General features: G+C 37.4%; 1 protein-coding gene across 2 annotated transcripts in view; it reads right to left on the bottom strand.

Annotated features, from left to right (window-relative positions):
* LOC149415289 (echinoderm microtubule-associated protein-like 1) overlaps positions 1-21,625 on the bottom strand; it is a 191,891-nt gene that overhangs the window by 102,631 nt on the left and 67,635 nt on the right. Inside the window, exons 2-3 of one of the 2 annotated variants that reach the window (XM_089642463.1) lie at positions 16,455-16,559; positions 14,010-14,236 (exon numbers count right to left, since the gene is read on the bottom strand). In XM_089642463.1, the coding sequence (XP_089498589.1) occupies positions 14,010-14,094 (85 nt within the window). In that variant the 5' untranslated portion in view covers positions 14,095-14,236; positions 16,455-16,559. The remainder of the gene's footprint in view (positions 1-14,009; positions 14,237-16,454; positions 16,560-21,625) is intronic. The other variant, XM_089642464.1, reaches the window with a different exon arrangement.

Below are 21,625 nucleotides of genomic sequence, written 5' to 3' on the forward strand. Positions count from 1 at the left end.
TACTATTGAGAGCAGCTGCCTTTTCGTGGGTCGTGTGGCCACTTCTGGGGTGATCGCCTCTTGGAATGAGTACAGGAAGTTATCAGTGGATGGGTCCCAAACTAGTCCGAGCACTCGTTCCGTCTCCGTACCTCCACCGCTGATCCGCACTGTGGAACTGGCCCGGTCTTCTGTGGGAACACCGGCTATGGCAGCTGGACTGTTAGATGCCCAGCTAGTTAGGTGGAATCCTCCTTTCGCGAGGAGGGTGCTCACACCGTGGACGAGTGAGGCAGCCTCCTGACAACTGTCTACCGCATCTAGGTAGTCATCCATGTAGAATTTAGAACGAATGGCTGCTGCGGCAATCGGGTTTTCATGTTCGTATTCCCCGGCTACCTTGTTCCGGACGAACTGGGCGCTGCTCGGTGAACAAGTGGCTCCGAACATCATAGATGACATCTGGTAAGTATCAGGTTCGTGTTGGTTCGGTAATCTCCAGAGGTAGAGTTGGGACAGCTGATCCTCCCGCCTTATCTTGATCTGCAGAAACATTTCCTTGATATCTGCGGCAATGGCGATGTTTCCCTCTCGAAAGCGCAGAATATTCCCTAAGAGGGAAGACAGCAGGTCAGGGCCGGTAAGCAGCTGGTCATTAAGGGAGGTCCCTCGGCATCGACTGGCGGCGTCAAACACTATCCTGATCTTCCCTGGCTTATTGGGGTTTGTCACCGCAAAGTGCGGCAGGTACCATTTTCTGGGTGCGGTTGTTGACGCTTCCAGTTTAGACAGCTTCCTGGCGTATCCTTTGTTGACCAGCTGGCTCATCTTGTCGCTGTAGGCTGCTGCCAGATTCTGATCTGCTGCCAGCTTCTTCTCAAGGGAATGAAGTCGTTTCAGCGCGCACTGCCGGTTGTCAGGCAATGTGGCTTCCGGATTACGCCACAGGAGGCCAGTTTCCCACCTCCCAGTGCGAAGAGGCCGGGTAGTCGTGTTCATTAGTGCGATGGCCCTTTGTTCGCTTGCCTGGGTTCTCACCGCGGCAGTTACGCCAAGAGAGTCGACGGCAAAGTTGCATTTTACCAATTCTCTTAGGCGGATATCTGCGGCTGATTCAATTTGTAGTGCCAGCGTCGTGGATTTATTGTCACTGCCAGTCCCGACACCCCCATGGGCGATCCACCCCAGTGCGGTTCGTGACACTATTCGCGTAGTGTCATGGTCTTCGCGCACTTCCCGTGAAACGATCAGATGAGCATTGTCTTGCCCTATCAAAAGTTTTGGGGTGACAAGGTTTCCCTGGGCCTGTTGTTCTGGCACGTTGAGGTCGGAGATCGTGTTGGCGATGATGTGGTAGGTGTCACTGCTATCACATCCTCTTATGGTCAGCTTCACTCGGCGGGAGAGTGTGTCAGAGGTGCACATCCCTTTGGCGCCATGGATCCGTATGCCGCGGACTGGGCCGCTCACCCCGATCCGTGTCGCGATGTCAGCGTCGACAAGTGTCACAGTTGAGCCTTCGTCGAGGAGCGCGAACACCAAAACTTTGCTTCCTTGGGGGACGCCCAACATAACCTGCACAATTTTTAACAGCACGCTCCGGTCCGTCGTCTGGCGTCACAAGTTAACCTCACCGACAGCACCTTCCGGTACGAACTGTGGGTCATGAAGCAAACGGTGATGTGGTGATCTGCACCCTCCTATGCCGCACCATGCCTTGGTTTTACAGTCCCGTGAGTGGTGTCGATCCAGACACTTACGACACAGGTTCTTCTGTCGCACCATTGTCCACCGGAGGGCGAGACTTTTCTCCGCGAACTCGGCGCACTCGCGAGTTTTGTGGTTGCCACCGCACTGGCCGCAACTTTCACTAGACAGTTTGCGTTTACGCGTATTGTTCATTTTATTTTCGCAAGGCTCACTCCTCTTACGCGATGTAACAAATTCAGCGGGTCTAGAGTCTGGTTTAACTTCTTCACCGTTTACTACATGCACCTGCTCGGTCCGTCGCGGTCGAGGTCGCACTGGGTCGATCATCCCGCTGTTGGGTATAGCGTTAGCCATACTTTTCAGAAATGCTGCCAGCTGAGTTATTGTAAGACCACGTGTCTCATACAGCCAGGTCATCCGTAGCGTAATCGGCATCTTTGTTGTGATGTCATTCAGTAGGGTGGGGTTGGTCAGGTATCCGTCAGTCCTAAGGATCCTAAGTGATGTCACCAAGTTCTGGACGGTTCCGGAGAAGTCTGCCAGGTCCTCAAGGGTTGCGTCTATTGTGAGATACGGCAGCTTTTTCACCTTTTCCAACATCAGCGTGGCTATTGCGCTGGCGCCACCGTATCGCTGCTCGAGGGCAGAGAGGATCTCTGGAACTTGAGCGGGATCCATGAGGAGAGGGCCGACTGCATCCCGAGCCTTCCCTTTTAGTGCACGCTGCAGCCGGATGAGGTTTTCAGATGAAGTCATTCTGCAAGTGGTTGTGGATTGGGTGTACTGGGCTTTCCATGTGGGCCACTCGAGCGGGTCACCCAGGAAGAGGGGAAGATCCTTGGCCGTGGTCTGCCTTGCGATTAAGGCGGCCATCCGTGTATCGTCCTCTATCGTGCGAGGGCTTTCTTGGGCACGGGACGTGCGAAAACCCTCTGCTATTGCTGAGGTGATCTGGGACAGCTGATCAGCGCCTTTTTGCACCCACTCGTGAGTGTGCTGTGCTGTCTCATCGGCCGTAGGCAGTGGCGGAAACAGTGGTGAAAAATCCTGACTCGTAGGGAATTGCTGCGATCTGTTATGCGTAAATTCCACTTCTCCAGGTACTGCTGCTTGGGGCTGTCGCTCGGGGTACTGTGGTAGAGTATAATCGGCTATGGGAATGCTTGCCACGGGTGCCGTGTGTCCCGTAGTTTCCGACAGTATGTGCACTGAGCGTGCATTCGAGGCGGGTCCGGGTTTTATGATAGCGTGGCCAGCATTTGGGGCGGGCCGTGTTCCCGGCAGTGTACGCACCGGGCATGCATTCAAGGCTTGCCCGGGTGCTGTGATAGTGTAACCGGCTTTCGAGGCGGGCCACACTCCAGGCGCTGTTTGCACCGGGCATGCATTCGAGGCTTGCCCGGGTGCTGTGATAGCGTAGCCGGCATTCGAGGCAGGCCACGCTCCAGGCGCTGTTTGCACCGGGCATGCATTCGAGGCTTGCCCGGGTGCTGTGATAGCGTAGCCGGCATTCGAGGCGGGCCACGCTCCAGGCGCTGTTTGCACCGGGCATGCATTCGAGGCTTGCCCGGGTGCTGTGATAGCGTAGCCGGCATTCGAGGCGGGCCACGCTCCAGGCGCTGTTTGCACCGGGCATGCATTCGAGGCTTGCCCCGGTGCTGTGATAGCGTAGCCGGCATTCGAGGCGGGCCACGCTCCAGGCGCTGTTTGCACCGGGCATGCATTCGAGGCTTGCCCGGGTGCTGTGATAGCGTAGCCGGCATTCGAGGCGGGCCACGCTCCAGGCGCTGTTTGCACCGGGCATGCATTCGAGGCTTGCCCGGGTGCTGTGATAGCGTAGCCGGCATTCGAGGCGGGCCACGCTCCAGGCGCTGTTTGCACCGGGCATGCATTCGAGGCTTGCCCGGGTGCTGTGATAGCGTAGCCGGCATTCGAGGCGGGCCACGCTCCAGGCGCCACGGGGGCTTGGGTAGTTGTGAACCTGGAATCGGCAGGTTGGTGGCCTGCTTGCAGTGCGGCGGATGTCTTTGTTGCTGCTGCCAGGGCTGCAAGTAGGTTGGCGGTGTGCTTAACGTGCTGCTTCTCTCGAGTGCGCAACTCACGGCGCAACATTTGTATTGCATCCTCAGTTGACTCTGACCGTTGGTCATCATCCTCTCCGTCGGACTCCTGGGGGGCCGGGGAACTGTGGGTCAGGATGGGACCCCAAGCTGTGGTTGATTGTTCAATGGAGTCCGAGGCAAGCATAGCTTGATCAGCTTGCTGGGGTGCATCTTGGCTAATGGGAACATCAGTCGGAGAGTTGGAAGTAGGGTCCGGGGCTCGGCGAGACATACGTTTGTCTCGGTCTGCGGGAACGCTGGTTGCTGATCGCGACGCCCCGGATGACGTAGAGATTTTATGGCCACTGCGAAGCGAAGGCATCTTTACTGAAGCACGATTAAAGGCGTAATGCGTAGAACCGGCACGAAGGACCAATTTGTACGGGACCAAGTTAGTGAAGCCCGCACAAATACTGCAAATTCAATAGGGCACCGGCACACATTGACACCTTGATCTGAGAGTTTTTGCAGGGGCAGTAGGAAAACATTAAATCAAACAAGTATTACTTTCCCGAGAACTCTCGGATGAGAAGTGACTGTTTGTACCAGTTACTTCTCTATTTATTGGACAAAATTATACATTAAATTTCACACATGTTCAATGAGAGTAATTAGCGATCACCCTTATCTCTTCACTGTGTTGAACAAAACAAAAACATTAGTTTTTAAATGTATGGTGGCGCCGAAAATCCATTAATATTAACTATAGCAGTCGCACATTAAGGATGTGGAATAATATTATAGTATCATATTTATTTTGACGCAGATATCTAAATGGTTTTATCAAAAATATTAAGGACATCGTAAAAACTTGAGATCTTGTTATCTCATAATGACTTTGGCTCTGCACGTCCGATATAGGTATGCTACTGTATGTTTCCCCCCTAAAAAACTCGAAACCCGCAAAGAGTTTTTAGAGAATCTGATTTATTTTGTGCAAATCTTTCAAATCAGGTTTTTCTGTCCAAGCAGTATTTTCACCAACAAGTAATTTACAGTATTTATATATCAATCGTATTAAAATGTCTACAACTACTAACAAAATTGCATCCACGAAATTTTAATGAGGGCCCATGAATATTTAAATAAGTATGCACTCTAATGCTCATAATTATGTTTAAAACATCAAATAATAAAAGAGCTTAATTTATTGAGCGTGCAATCACATAAAACCATCCTGAATTATTTATATTAATCTTCTGAGAGTTTATTTACTTACATTCTGCACGTACAGCGATATTATTTGCATAAATATTTGCAACTCTACAAAAATACCTACTTGTTTTGTAGATATGCTTGGTGTTCATTTATCTAGTAAAGCGGTCAAAAAAATAAAAAAAATGTTAAAAAACCGTTATTTGAAGTCATTAAAAAAGTACTTTCTACCATAGACTGACCATGATATTATTAAAACAGCACTTGGCTAACTTAAATATCAAAATTATTTAATGTGTAAGTCACTTAAGTCTAAGCTGAAGGTGATATTCGATTTAAGTCACAAGTTATAAGTCTCATTAGATATTCGCTAGCTATAAGTCTGTGATGTAGGGGATAGTCGGTGTAAGTCACTAATCACTAGTTAAAAGTCTCAGTAGATAGTTTCTAGCTATAAGTCTTAGTTGTAAGTGATAGTCTATGTAAGTCACTAGTTGAAAGTCTCAGTAGATAGTTGCTAGCTATAAGTCTTAGTTGTAGGTGATAGTCGATGTAAGTCACTAGTTAAAAGTCTCAGTAGATAGTCGCTGGCTATAAGTCTTAGCTTGAGGTGATTTTGCACAAAAAAGGCGCTACACAAATCATCCAAATATTATTATAGTCGATGTAAGTCATTAGTCATAAATCTTAGTTGACAAACACTAGATATATATATGATAAGGTATAGGTTATATGTATACATTAATTTGTAAAGAGCCCTTAGAGTGATTTTCTCTCGAAAACGGCCCTATAAAAACGATCCAATCATTATTATTGTTATTGATGAGCTGATGTTTGTATGTACCTACCTACTTACCACTAATATCAGCATTGTTAAGGTATCGATTCAGTACCGCATAATTTTTAGGCGATGAATTTCCACTCTGCGAAATTGCGGTATGAATTGCAGTCGTTTATGGTTTGGCTGTGTTTTGAAAGGCACTTTGTCGTGATTAAAAGAACATTAGACATTTACCGTGGCACGTAGATACGCTATTAAAAACACACATTACATATTACCTAATCAAGAGTGAAAGCTGACGTTATTTTTAAATGCGAAATAATTATTGTTAGTTATTTAAGAGAAAACCTAGTTTTTAAATACGTTTGAATTAATTTACTTCCCTACGAAGTTAAAATGCGTATTTTTCTTTATTTATTATTCATTTGTTCTTATCTTATTCATTATTGAAGTGACAAGATAGAACAGGTTGATTAATTATTTTTTTAAATGTTTATTAAATAAAATAATATTAAGGCGATGCACTACGTCGTGTAATATTTTAAATTGAGCCGCTATCAATAACAACCCTTACGTAGATGACGATAAGGTTTAAATTCCCGCTTAACACCATCCGCCTGTTTTGATTTATGCAAGAAAAAAACATGGCCAAAGAGTGCCTTTTATTTTATTTTGTGGATGTTCAGGCATAAACATTTTTTTTTTCGATCATTTTATAAATAACTTAATTTGCCACATTATACAATAAAATCATAACCGAAAATGGGTTGGTAAGTAGGAGATTTTGAACTTTAAAGCAGTTTTCATAGGCCTTATACATTATTTTTTTCTGGGCTTATAAAAATACTTATCCTAAAAAATACTCAATTATTTCAAAGGCCAAGATGTATTCTACTCGCAGTATTTAATTAAAGGATCTGAAACATTTCTAGGCGACCAAACTTTCAAACCAAAAACACATGATTTTGCATTACTACGTATGGCATCGCCTTAAATAATTTTGAAAAGATATCGTAATTATTTCATCAAATTTTACACATAAGATGTACCACCATAATAAAGCTAAGATTGCCTTTATGGGGGTGTGTCATTTAGTTCCTTATTTTTTAATGTATTTGCCAAGATAGTCAGTTCATAGAATAAGCGGATTTTAAAATCTTTGTTTTATTTATATTTCGAATATTTTCTAGTAATGAATTTTTAAAAATTACTCCAAGAAATTTATATTTGAATTGCTCCATTGTTATTTTTTAACATTTTGGTGTTAGGAGTATTGCAGTTTGTCTGAGAAATCTATTGTTTTTAAATGGTGCATTTTTCTTTAAAATATTATCTTTGTAAATTGTAATGTTACGTGGTAGAAGTATAATGTGTTTAGTTTTCTGACTGTAAGTTCTTTAAGCAAAAGTTCTCATGAATATGTATATTATGGTCTGAATGTTAATTTTTTTACTATGTGCCCCATCCTATAATGTCATACTGTATTATTGATTAGCCGAAAGCAAAGTACGTCATTCTGAGCAAAGATGTAAGTTAGTTTCCTCACTCCGTCTTTGAGTATGTTTATGTGTGTTTACCCTTATTTATGCATTTTATTTCGGTTTTGTTTTCTATTACTAAACACAAGTTATTGCAGTTATATTGTTGTGTATTTGTCTCAGGGTGAATTATAATTTGTTTTAGGTGTTTCTTGTTTTTTTTTATGTTAAATGGTACATAATAAGTTTTTTTCGAATTTAGTGTCAATTAATTTATATCAAGCCATGTTGCTGACTTCCGTCCAAGTATTAGCTTTCATTAGCAATATTGTGTCGTCTGCGTATGAAATAATTTTTCCACTTTTAGAGACATTATAATATATATCGTTAAAATATATATGATAAAATACATGAATAAATAGCAATACTTGATATTTTAAAATGATTTTCATTTGAAAGGGTAAAAAATGGAATTAGGTCATCTTGGCACTTCAATTCTTCGTCTGTTGGAAAAATTACGTGAAAAAGTAAGCGTTGTATAAACCCAAAGTATACTAGAATGTCAATCCAGCGCCTAACATTTTCCTTTTTTGAGATATAAATACGAAACAATACTAAATATATGGATTAGTCGCTATGGAAAAATGTGTACTAAATATAAAAAATATATATGTGATTCCCTTCAGAGTGGAAGACGAATGGAATTGAAACATTAATTGGAATGTTTAAAGTTAACTTTAGTAACAAGATCTGAATAGATGTATCATTGAGAGATTGTTTACGGTGTGATAATGAAAGAAGAGATTTCAAGCCACTTTAAATTTCAACATATCCAATAACCACAGAACTTCATTTCACCGCGAGCAATCTCTCATCTTTTCCCCTGCCTCATTTACCCGTTCCGCCTCACATAATCCCTAATGCTACGTATACATACGCGAGCCGAACTGCCGAAATGAACATCAATTCATGGGAAAGTTAAATCTACTTAAATTAAATGACGCACAACGCCGCTTGCAGTTGCTTCGTTCTTTTTCCGTAATTCGTGGCTCGGTTCGCGTTTTGGTTCGCATATGTATACGTACCATAACAGGAGGTGCAAAAATCCTATAGACTAGCAGTGGGTATTCGCATTCAATTCAATTCTGTTTATTCATTTCAAAAACATTACAAAATTTGTTAATTTCAATTCGTTTTTAAAATATTTTTGTAATAAGAATTCATGGATTAATATTAACAGTGTGTATATCAACTATACCAGTAATAATAGAGCTTGCCTTTTAAAGGAAGCTTCATTGATGCTAAAAATGTCTATATCCGAATTGATTTCAACAGCAAGATTGCTCTCCCCACAGGCATGACCATTGGCAAGTTAGTTCTGCAGGCCGGGAGATAAAATAGTCTATGTTGTCGGTGACGTAGATAACCATCGGGAACATAGAAATGAATGCTCTCCATGATGACCGAGTTTTCAAACCATGCACGAATCAGTCTGAAGAAATGTGTAGCAATGCGCACATCCCTCCTGACCCGTAGATAGTTCATTCCGAGCATACCCAAAAGAGTAATCCCAAAAGAATAAACCAATGAATAGTCCTATCGGGGAACTTTGTAGTGATTTAGAAATGTGATAATATTATAATTCTACGTAAAATTTATATGTATAAATTGTATAAATAAAGCAATAGAGTTTATGATTCAACCTTCACACATCCATTTTGCATACAACTATTCATTCAACATTAACACAGACAAATTATACCAGTAGTTTCAACATAGTCACTACATAAATTTAAATAATTTATAACATACAATATAATATGCGATAAGTTTGCAAAAAAACTGACACACAATCGGATAGATTATTTGTATTCGAATGGTTACGGAATCTCTTCGCGCTTGGTCAGCCAAAATAAAAGGAAAAATGTGTCAAGAAAGAATAGCTCTGATGCAATGCTTAGCCGATGAACAACGGAATGTTGTGAAATAATGTGTCGCCGATTAGCTAATTAAATGACGAAGATTGACACAATTATTTGGGTACAGAAATAATGCAACGGTTGAAGAATTTGATTGAAGCACAATACTGCAATGGCCTTCACAAGTATTTATATAAATTGATTAGCCTAAAAAAGGTCTTGTAAAGAATAATCAAACGGATTTTATGAGGTTTCGTTGCTATTGATCAATAGCCGTGTATAATTTAAGAAAAACTTGTCAAAAAGTTGGAGAATGTGTGTTATTTCCGCTTCTTGATAAAATCCAAATAAATGGAATATTTCTGAACGTATCTGAAAACTAAAAACTGTTTTTCAAAGGTGATAAAATACGCTTTAAAATTTTATTATTAAAAGTAAACATATAGTTTTTGAAATATTGAAATTTTGAAATCAAACATAAAAAGTTTTGAAAATGAATCACCTTGATCGTCTAAACGAATACATGGTTCGTCTAAAAGCTGAACTAAAATTACTGAGAAAAATAAATTAGACAAATGTATTATGAATATTACTGCTATCTGACTCATTTACCATTTTCAATATAAAGATAAATAATAAAAAAATCATAAAGTTTGAGAAATTTTTCTCTAATTGCGGTCGGAATCTTCGGTTTCATAAAGGTGTACATTTTAATTATTCTGTGGTAAACTTCTAAACTTTAATACAAATCTTGATGTTTTCTCTTTCTAACACCGTTTAGTTTATATTTTTAACTATGAAGCTAAGGGAGACACAACGATTTCCATGAAAACATATAAGCTGTTCTGAAGAGTGAACAAATTGATATTACGGGTAATATAGCTTTTTGTTCCCAAAGCCGAACAAATTAGCCTGAGCAGTTAATTAACATAATCATAGTTCCTGGCCAAAGTTTCAAATTTACTGAAGGCGATTTTCTCACCAATATGTAACACGATTTCAAAAAGGCCACCTCACAAATACAAATGAAAATTACGTGATAAATTCAGGATGTACGATTTAATTTTTGCTTATTATAGGTGCACATCTCGGAAATTTTCTAAATATGTACCATCATTAAAAACTTATTAATCCGAACTGACATTTTTGATCAATTTATCAATTGTGATCAAATTTGTAGTTATGTAAAATAAAAAAAAAAAACAATTCTTTTTTCAAATATTCTTCTGGCCGATAGGTACCATAATATTGATTATTCCGATTTGACAGCTCGTAGTAGGAACCACGATCATGTGAAGTCTGTCGGGTTAAAAATCGGGACCTATCCAAATTACCAGGCAAATTAAATGCCAAATGGTCAAATAAAAATATAAATTAAAACAACGTACGGAAAAAACGTATTTATGGAATTCGTTTGAATTTGAGACCTCAAATCACTTTTTGAAGAAATTGGTGGCTGGTGTAGAGGGCCGTTAAGATTGATGTTCCGGATCCATTATACACGTACATAAAACTAACTACTTATTTACAATAATATGAATATGCAAACTCATATTTCAAGTAGATAAAAAAACATCTGTATTTAGTTTATTCGGTCAAGTCGAAAAACACAGATAGCAGGGGTCACACATTTAGGAGTCAAACTGACCCGCAGTTTTAATGACCCTGAGGAAACGCGTTTAGGCGGACCCTGATTTTGATGTATTTGCATTTCGTTCGTCTGTTAATTTGTTTGTATGTTCCGTTTTCGTTTTAATATGGTGGCCGATATAATTGATGTGTAAATATTCTTTTTTCAAATGTCAAATAGTCGTGTTTATTTGACGTTTACTTACTTGGGTACTTCCACATCTTACTCTTCGTCTTCTCCTTTTACCCTCTACTACCTTCAGCCTCCCGACATATTGCTCCTCCCAATTGGGGATGCCACACTCTCACTGGCTTTAGACGTTTGGGAGCAGCTGGGACTCTTGTGCGGTATTCAATATATTTTATTTTCATTCACCTTATCAACATGTTAACACCGAACAGCAGTTTTATTCCGTTGCACACGGAAATGCAAGGAAATTACCAATAATTTTGGCTCAATTAATTCACAATTTATTCACGCTCAACTGATGACTAACTAATGAATTTAAGGAATGGTCGAAAACTGAACAGAAAATTTTCCAAGTATTAATGAATAATATTTTTTATTTTCTCGAATAATAAATATCCCTACCCAAAAAGTTAGCCTTAAAATTTATGCCGAATCAACAACACCTGTTACGTCAACGTGTTTCCGTTGTATTTGAACAGCAGCTATGGGCATGAATATTCGATGGTCCTATCCATAGACTGAAGAATTTCAATCGATTTGTATAAACTTGTTTGTAATTTGTACATCGAATGTATAAAAGAATTTTGTTTTTAATATTCTCACTATTCAAACACCAAAAATATTTACGCATTGTATAATCTGTAATCAAACGAGGTTATCGAAATGAATATCGCAAATCGTTAAAATAACCATTGATAATATTTATAATTATTTTTGGCAGTATAGAGCATTGTTTATCGAAAATGCATTTGTACTAGAATTCAGCTTATTTTAAGATAAGTCTTTGATATAAATCGAATACCTCTATGTTTTCTTTATAATACATTTAATATTTCTTGCACACACAACGTTTAATCAAATCCACAGAAATAACAAACTCTGCATGTAATATTGTTCAACTTGTAGGTACTCAATATGCAAAGAGAGACGTTGAATAATATAGTATTTTTCAGGAAACAGATAGGTAAGGTCATTGAAAGGCGTAACGGTGTTATGTCTGTGACATTACAATAATAGCTTATCAGAAAAAAAAACTCGTGTAACTCGTAAACTCGTACTTGACATACTTTAACCAGTGATTCCTGATATTATTTGGAGTAAAAAATGCAAATTAAATTTTGGTCTCCGGTGACTTATGATGAATTTTTTTCAAAAAAAAATTCTTCTACGTGTCGACACTGGTTACTCAGCCGAGTAACCGCCCCACCCATTACATGTATCCTAGCTGTCTAATTCCTAATGATTTTCAATATTTTTGTAGAAAAAAAAACATAAAAAAAGTCACCGGAGACATTTCAGTCAAGGACGTCCCTTAACACCCTGTATATTAATTTAACAATCCTTAAGTATTTATTTGTCCCGTGATATTATCTATCAATTAGGCAGCAAGTATTGTTATCATGCAACTGAATATCATGTAAGTAGACAAACATTGCGAATTTTCTCAACCAGAAAGTTTTACATAGATACTATTTCATCAAGAAACCTAAAAATGAAAGTTATTTAGCCACCGGAATTTAATTACTGAATAAATCACAACAAAAATTAAATACGATTTTATCGCAGTTTTACCTGACCGTAATCAGAGCGAAGAACAAAACTTCATTTCGTATTCTTATTTTTGTTTTTATAATATTTTTATTAATTATGGCATTAAGTTTTTATTACTTTCGTTACTTTTACAACAAATAAAACGATTGTAATTATTACTCGCAATTAACATTCTTCCGTATTTAAATTCCCTTTACGTGACGTTCGTTATAATCAACGTATTCATAGATAGCTTTAATTTAAATATTTCATTAAAATACGCTTTTTGCACGTTATTATTTACAATACTACTATACGTATGCAATATGAATATGAATAAATAGTTTCGTCCGTATTAAAACCCAATACCTTCAAGAAAGGCAGACAAAAACAATATTGTATTTGTATGCCTTCTTAAAAGTATAGTTTTTTATACGGACAAAACTATTTATTAATATTCGTATTACGTATGTACGGACGTGAACAAAAAAAAATCGTCTTATCATATTACACAATAACTTGCAAAAAGTGCATTTTAATGACATAATTGAATTAATGCTATGCAATGCCTATATTATAATGCACGTTACGTTTAACCTTAAGCGAAACAGCAGCTAACTACTGTCTTATACTTATACAGGGTTTTCCAATAAGAGGTGTTATTTTGATGTTTAATCGTAAAAGATCAATGGTTTCGTTGCTTGTGTGGCACGTAGCGCCGCGCCGTTTTGTTGAAAGTAAACGTTGTCCAGATCAATACCATCCAATTCCGGCCATAAAAAATAATTAATCATCTTCTCAATAGCGCAATCCATTCACCGTAACTGTTGCTCCAGCCTCATTTTCGAAAAAGTAAGGTCCAATGACTCCGCCGAACCATAAACCGCACCAAACAGTACACGTTGAGGATAGAGAGGCTTTTCAACAATAACTCTTGGGTTTTCCGAGCCCCAGATGCGACAATTTTGCTTGTTGACGAAGCCACCGAGGTGAAAATGGGCCTCATCACTCAAGATGATTTGCATTTGATTCACTCAAGTGAATTTTAATAATTCAATGCGTTGTTGAAGCGTGTATCGTTCCATTTTTATTAATGGTGTAGTTTCTACTTGTCAAATGTCAAAAAATGACAGCTTCAAAAGTATCATCTACCGAAATGGCGGGCTATTCAAAATAACAACTCTTATTGGAAAACCCTATAGATATAAACATTGGACTTGGATGTATTAATACAAATAACATTTATAAAATAATAAAAACAATCTTCTAAATAAACAAAAATGTAAATGTTCGTTCATTCAAAATCTTAAATTTCCGAAAGTTCTTCATACATTGCTTTGAAATTTTGACACAAAGTTGCATTCGAAAACGCGTGTGGTTTTATATACCTATATTATATAGATGACACCTGTGACAGGTAAAAACAAATTATTGTTTCGTATTTATTATTATCTATTGTTTATCTGTCTGAACAGAGACTGGGCCTCAGAAACGCATGGCGGTGTACAGCTAGTTAATTATAAAAAAAATCCTTACCCATATCGCTGGAGTGATAGTTCATGTGTTGTCGCGCCGTAAAATTGGCTCCATTTTTGTCAGATAATCCATTGAGCTTCATCATGTTTGCTGCATTCCTTCACTTGCCACAAATAAACACAATAAACTACCAATGGTCAATAGTCAAAGACGGTTCACTGAGATGTCATCACTTCGGAATTATTCTTCGTTGAATCACTTTTAATTATTCACAAATACTGAACCACCTGGGAAAATAAAGAGAGTCGCCGTTAAAACAGAGTACACAGAATGTAGATTAGAGAATCGACAAGAAGATCTCGATAGAATAGATGGGAAAATATTCAAACTATGTTCACTGAAGATACCATTTTTATTATTCCAAGAGATCGTAAAAGCCGTGAAGAAATATAAAAAATTACTGGATTGGTACTTGAAAGATAAGCGCTCATCTCTAAACTGAAAGTCGGCAAGTATAGAGCTACAATTATAGACCCAACTGTGTAGTAATTATCTCGTCGAAATTTGTCCCACTATTCGAACGCGATAAGCGGTGCGTCTAGACCGGATTCGGTAGTTTTAGTTGGGAGAGTTGGAGGTCAGTTGAAGGATAGGTGGAGGTAAAAAAGCGGAACTTATTTTTTTGCTTCATATTTCATCTAAATACAATACATCAATGGCGACAAGGCAATCTCTCCTTCATAAGCATACTAAATGTTTGTGGATGAGGGCTCATATCGTACATGAAGAAAACATACAGATAAAAATATTGCTAATTTATTAGGAACCTCTTCAAATTATTCATTATCCGGTTAAAAACGGCAGGCCATTGCAGGCCATTAACGAATGAATTGATAGGTTTCCTGAAAAACGTTTTAGTAAAATACTAATGAATTATCACGATGTCGGAACACGTGTTCGCATTTCGTCATTATATATTATTGAGATAAACGAAGATGCATGAACACGTGATCCGATATTATTGCGAATTTTCTAAAAGTCTATTAGGAAGCGGTCTGCAGTCCCGTTTTTACCAATAATTTGAAGAGATTTTTAATAAATCAAAAATATTCATTTTTCTTCGTGTTGTTAAAAAAAATATATTATCCCAAAAATATTAGCGCATAAATCTCTTTCCTGAGTTAAATCAATTTATAACAGGATGTGTGCTTTGAATATGCATGTTAAAAAACTGACTAATTATAACTAGCGTGTAAAGTTCTCCTTCCTTGTATGGGTGATTACTTAGTTGGTGAAAGGTGCCAAAAACATTTTTTCGCTTACGTCGGAGAGATTGATTGCATAAAACCTAAATAAAAAAGGTTAACATGTTTGCCCGGGGCCCGGAAGATTGTCACTACGCCACTGTATTTTAGCAACATCTCATTAATGATGATGATGGATTTTAACGTTGTAATTGTATGTGATGTTAATATTGTAAGTGAAATATTAGAGATACAAAGTATCGATGATCTAATACTATACATATACGTGTTTTGTTCTTGGAATAATAATTAGGTACATAATTCAAATACATTTTAGTTATTTTAAATACATGTGGGATAACGAAAGATTTTTTAAATATTTATGTTGAGGGATCAATAGGATTTATAGGCCCTGTTAGGAGTTCTACCGAGCCGAACCCTCTGATATGAAAATATCTGGAGTCGGTGAATTATTTTCCCATTTGATCTCTGGTGAGTTGACGTGTTGTTTTGTATTATTTTGCTTATATAATGCTCTTGCATAATGTTGATTGACTAGATGATCATTTGTGGAAAATTGTGTGGAAGGGTTTAGTCTTTCCTATGTGGAAGATTTAACCCGGACATAAAATCAAAGAATTAAAAAAAAATATATTAAAATTTCCTGAGTGACCTATGAGACTTGAAAATTAATTATTCGACTTAAAATATAACTAAATCACGTCACAACACAACACGTACGTCTATTGACTATTGTTCAAACATTATTGACTCGCGTTTAAATTTACGTAAATAATAAATACAAGAAGTTTTGTTATTACATAAATATTGTTTTAACGTGGCTACGCCTGTCACTTAAATAGTGCAGTACCAGTTAAAAAAATATGTTTTCAATAATTTTTCTCGTAATGAGGGTTTGAAAAACATATTTGCAATCCTAGGTTTTTTTTGGTCAAGTGGAAATATTTTGCGAATTCAACAATTTCTTATCGAACGATTCTCATATCAGATTCAAAACATGCCGCAATTTCTCAAAGGAAACGTCATGTTATTATACGTATTTTAATTGGCATTTTCGATGAACAATAACAATTAGATCTCTTTCGCAAGCACCAATCAAAATTATATCACAGAAAAATCGTATCACACAATTAAGTAATCGAAGAATGTTAAAACGTCACGCTTATGAATCACACCAGAATGTAGGTAGGTGCTGAGAATGCCTACTACCCGACGAACTGGATTGTAAATTTTGATTTACCACTGTTGGACGTAAGCACAAGAACTGGTCGCAGAGAACGAGGTTCTTCCAACCTCCAACGCGACTTGTGCAGTTGGCGCTCGCTCGGTAACTGCCGACGGGGAACTGCAAGAAAAAAAAGAACACGTTAGTTGACTATCAGAAAGATCGGCAACACACTACACGGTACACCTTTTCAATAAGAAGTGAAGGTAAAAACGATTCCATCTTCGGCGATTATACAATTGTTGGAATGCCGCCCCGGGCTAAGCAGCGGAAGAAGAAAGTAAAGCCGGTAAATTTCTGCGTTTGAAGTTTTTAGGGCTGTCGAAATTATTATCTTCCTAGTAAATTGTTGAAAATATGTTAAACAGAGGAAGTTCTTTTTATCTATTTTATTTTTTTTTTATTTTTTTATTCTTTAATATATTAGTATTACAAAGGTATAGTATATTGTCCTCCACGCTAAGAGTTCACCTGTGTTGTGGAGGACTTTTTCAATTGTAAAGATAAATAATAGTAAACAATACAGTGGAGTTAGTTACACAGAGAAACAATAAAAATTAAAATATAAAATCGATTTTTACATAGTTTTAACAAAAACAAATGTGAAATATAACAAAATTAAATATTAAAAGGATTGTAGCCAGTTCCATATAAGTTTTTTTGTATTCTGTAAGATTAGATGTTTTATATTGTGTAGTATTATGGCCTGGAATCTGTATTGTTTTTGTCCAAAGGATGTGTTGGTTTTTGGTATAAGTATTTGGTGTGCATGCCTTGTTCTACTATTGCGAGAAATTTGTGAAGTTTTAAATGTGTTTAGGTTCTTGTAAAGGAAAGTTAGTATTTGTATTGAATATAATTTATGAATCTTCAAAACTGGGAATTTTTTTAATATGGTCGAAGTGGGTGTTAGTAAATTGTATAATATGGGTGTTAGTATACATCTATTTTAAAATGTCTTAAAACATAAAACTATAACATACGTAAAACATTTTTTTGTCACTGATTAACCCATTTACGCCTGCCGTGCCCAAACGAGGACGCCTTCAAATCTACCCACCATTTTGTTATTAATGTGATCAGTTTTGCTAACAGTGCATTATTGTCGAGTTAATTGATGTGTCTTACATTTTATATCAAACATTTTGGATAACACCATTTATAAAAAGTATTTTAGTGTCATAAATAAAGTGAATCTCAGAGTCGCGGTGATGTAAGTATTTTTTTTTATATGTTTACGTTCGTAAATTTTTAATTTTTCTACATAATCTTATTGAACACTTTGTTTACTTTGGAATAAAAATTTGATAAGTTAAAATATATAATTTACTGAACTGTGAACTACTTTTTTTTGTTGGTGTCCCCAAATAGGGACAGTGGGCACATAAAGAGTAAATTATTCTTTTTTTTTACAGAGTTTTGACTGCACATAAATATGTCAAAACGGCAATTTGAAGTAAGCGATAACTATCATGGACTCCAGAAGGCCCTTGATGCTATTATGACAGAAGAGGACTCAGATGTTGAATTTGATATCGTTGCTCTTCCCCCAGAAACAAGTATCCTCACTGACGAAGAAGAAGGCGATGAAGACAATATTATTACCAATGACATGCCAAGAGATATTCCTGGAAATATCGAAGTTTTTGTAAACAGAAACGAAGAAGATTGGGACAGTTCTGATGAAGAGCCTTTGTCGAAATCCGCTAGAAGGCAACGATGCAATGTTGGGCCCCGTTGGCGTAAATGCGAGCCTAGCTACGATCACATGCCTTTTGATGAGAATAATGTACAACAACGATGCAAAAACCTAATTACTGATCTCAAAGGTAAAAATCCTGTTTCAATTTTCGAGAAGATTTTTGATCAGGAAGTAATCGATTCGATTCTTCAATATTCTGATTTGTATGCATCACAAAACAATAAACATGATATCAATATTACCGTCGGTGAGTTGAAAACATTTTTGGGCATTCTATCTCTATCTGGTTATCACACTTTGCCTCGCGAACGTCTATTTTGGTCTTTAGACGAGGACTGTAATGTACCTGTTGTTTCTAAGGCAATGACGAGAAACAGATTTTTAGATATCAAAATGTACCAACATTTTTGTGATAATACTGTAGCTGCTGAAACATCAGATAAAATGTTCAAGATGCGAACCCTTGCTGAGGTTCTCATGAAGAAATTTATGCAATGGGGAGTGTTTCACACAAATCTGTCAATAGATGAATCCATGGTGAAATATTTTGGACGTCATCCGTCGAAACAATTTATTCGAGGTAAGCCTGTACGCTTCGGTTATAAAAATTGGATGCTCGCTAGTGCTGATGGCTACTGCTACAATTTTGATATTTATTGCGGCAAGTCGCAAATACCCACCAATGAGCCGTTGAGTACACGAGTTGTGAAAAACCTGTTGAACAAGCTAAACACAGATCCTAGAGACCATGTTGTGTTCTTCGATAATTTTTTCACTAGCTATGCATTGCTGCGGGATCTATGGGAATCTGGCTACAGGAACTGTACGTGAGGGTAGGACCTGCAAATTTCCTCTCACACCCGTCAAGGAGATGAAAAAGAAAAGTCGTGCTGACTTTGACGACCGGTTCAACACGGTCAATAAAATATTGTTTGTTCGCTGGCTGGATAACAGCGTTTGTACAATGGGAACAAACTACGATAATTTTCTTCCGAGCTCAATCGAAAAGAAGAAAATCGATGAAAATATTCCTCAAGTATTTATGAATTACAACAGAGGCATGGACGGTGTCGATCAAGCCGATCAGTCGATTTCAACGTATCGAACTTCAATACGAGGCAAGAAGTGGTGGTGGGTGTTATTTACATACATGTTCGATCTACACATACTTAGTAACGACGTGAAGATGGACCAGCTACAATTTCACCCATCAGCCTCTGTATAGTGCTCAATTTACAGTTTGAATTTACACTTTCCGGAGAAGTTGACAAAACAGTTACGATGCACTATTTGCCATAGTAAGGCACGTGAGGAGTGCAAAAAATGCAAAAAAACTTTGTGTATTGAAAAACCATCCTTCGAGAAATACCATACTGAATGTGCCCAGTGTCCCCATTTGAGCACGGCACTTTTTTTATAGTAAATAAAAAAAAATTAAATATATTTTTTTTATTTTTGTTAAAAATCTCTATTTCCTACGACATAAAATGAATTTATTCTTTTTTCTACGATAACTTTAGTCTTGGGCGTAAATGGGTTAAACCTTTCTATCCATGAACTGGAGTAGATAACTCTACCTCACCAGGACCGACATTTATTTCGTATGTTGTAGACAGCTGCAATGTCACCCGATTTAAAAAATGCATACAGTCCGCTTGTGTTTACTTTGATTGCTACCAAAAGTTGATAGAATGTACTGTTAATTTCGAGTTACGTGTCTTTCCGCCGAGTTTCAGATCGATCGAATATTGGGAAGTGGGTTAATTTCTGATTCCAAGATTCGCATTCATTCATTACCGAAAACAAAATTGAAATTCAAATAAGATTATTTTAAAAAAGGGAATAAAGTTGGGAAAATGAGACAGGCGATGTTGTAATCATTAATCACTGTGATAACCACAGTGAATGAGTAAATTTTGAAAGAAATATTGTGACGATTTATAACAAATTGTCTTTCGTTCTGGATTGAGAATATTTACGATAACCAGTAAGTTGTTGGATAAAATTAATAGAGAATTGTCGGTAAATCGTGAAAATTTACGATGAGCTGTCGGCTGATTCTGAAATTTTACTAAACTGTAGGTTTTTCGAGATAATTTACAATGAATTGTTAATCTAAAGCATTTACAGAGGTGATGCAAAACTCGAAGCCGCCAAATTTACAGATTATTTCACTAAAAGGCTAAAGGGTTTTTAGCAAAACAGCCTACAATGAGGCACAATAAGGCTCTCGACTAGTAATTCGAAGGTCGCGCGTTCAAATACCGGCGTGCGCAAATTCATTTAATTTGATGAATTTGTCTTATTTTACAACTAATTCATAAAAATTATTATATTGTATGCTTGAGGCACGTCCCAGAATGCACGGAGAAAACTTACTGATTAAATATTAAATTAAGATGGTCTAATTACTCGTTTTTCTGTTAAAAATGGGACTGCATGCTTATAACGAATTCATTGACAAATTGAATAACAAACTATCAGTATAGCACGAATATGTCAATATTATATGTAATATTTTCGAATCTCGTCCATTATATTTACTGGGACAAGGCCACCTACATGAACACGTGTTCTATTATATTCTGAATTACTAATATTTTGTTAGGATATGGGTATGCGTATGCAGTCAATTTTTTAATAGTGTTTTTTATTTAAAAAATTCGCACTCTTTTTTCTTCACGTGGAATATAGTTCCGTCTTGTAAGTGTAAAAACACCATTCAGAATTGAAGCGTTGTTCGAAATGGCTTTAGCCGTGTTTGTTAACTAGATCTTAATAGCCACTGTCCTCCTCCCCATCTCCTTCCTCTTTACTATTACATTCAGCTTCATAACATATCCGAATTGAGGATGTCATAATCTCATTGGTTCCAGATAGTCGGGAGCAGTTGGGACTCTTGACTCTCTCACATAAAATTTATAAAAAAACGGTTGAGTTGAAACAGGAATTCGCTAAGCTCAATCAAAAAGGACTGCAAGTAGCATTACATAAACTTTAAATTTAAGCATTAAAAGCCTTTCTATATAAATGTATTGGACTATCGAAATGGTTGGCAGCCCTAATTAGTAGTTATTGAATACGCGGGAAGGCCGACTATTTGCCCAACAGTTTGACTGTGACTGTTATTAGGTTGTTGACTCGTGTTTTGGAAATGTGAACCAGGTTGGATATGGCCGGCAATATTTAATTGCAGAGACGATTGATAAAAAAATATACTCGCGGATAGGAAGACAAACAAGACATTTAGTGGAAGCTCCGGGCTTCAATTAAACGATTCAAATAATAACTATTGAACCACTTATATTAAGTTCCTGTACAAATAATTGTATAGTATGAATGAAACAACTTTCGCTAAGTACCTATTGTTAATTTTGTAAGCTTGTTTGGCTCTCATAAAAAATAGTACCTAACGGTTAAGGCCGCTTTCACCAATCAAAACTAAGTGAACGATAAGTACCTAGTTAAGTAAATTTTTTAAACA

Source organism: Hesperophylax consimilis, chromosome 18 (assembly GCF_061612785.1).
Source record: "Hesperophylax consimilis isolate HC1 chromosome 18, BYU_Hcon_1.0, whole genome shotgun sequence".
Lineage (NCBI taxonomy): Eukaryota > Metazoa > Arthropoda > Insecta > Trichoptera > Limnephilidae > Hesperophylax > Hesperophylax consimilis.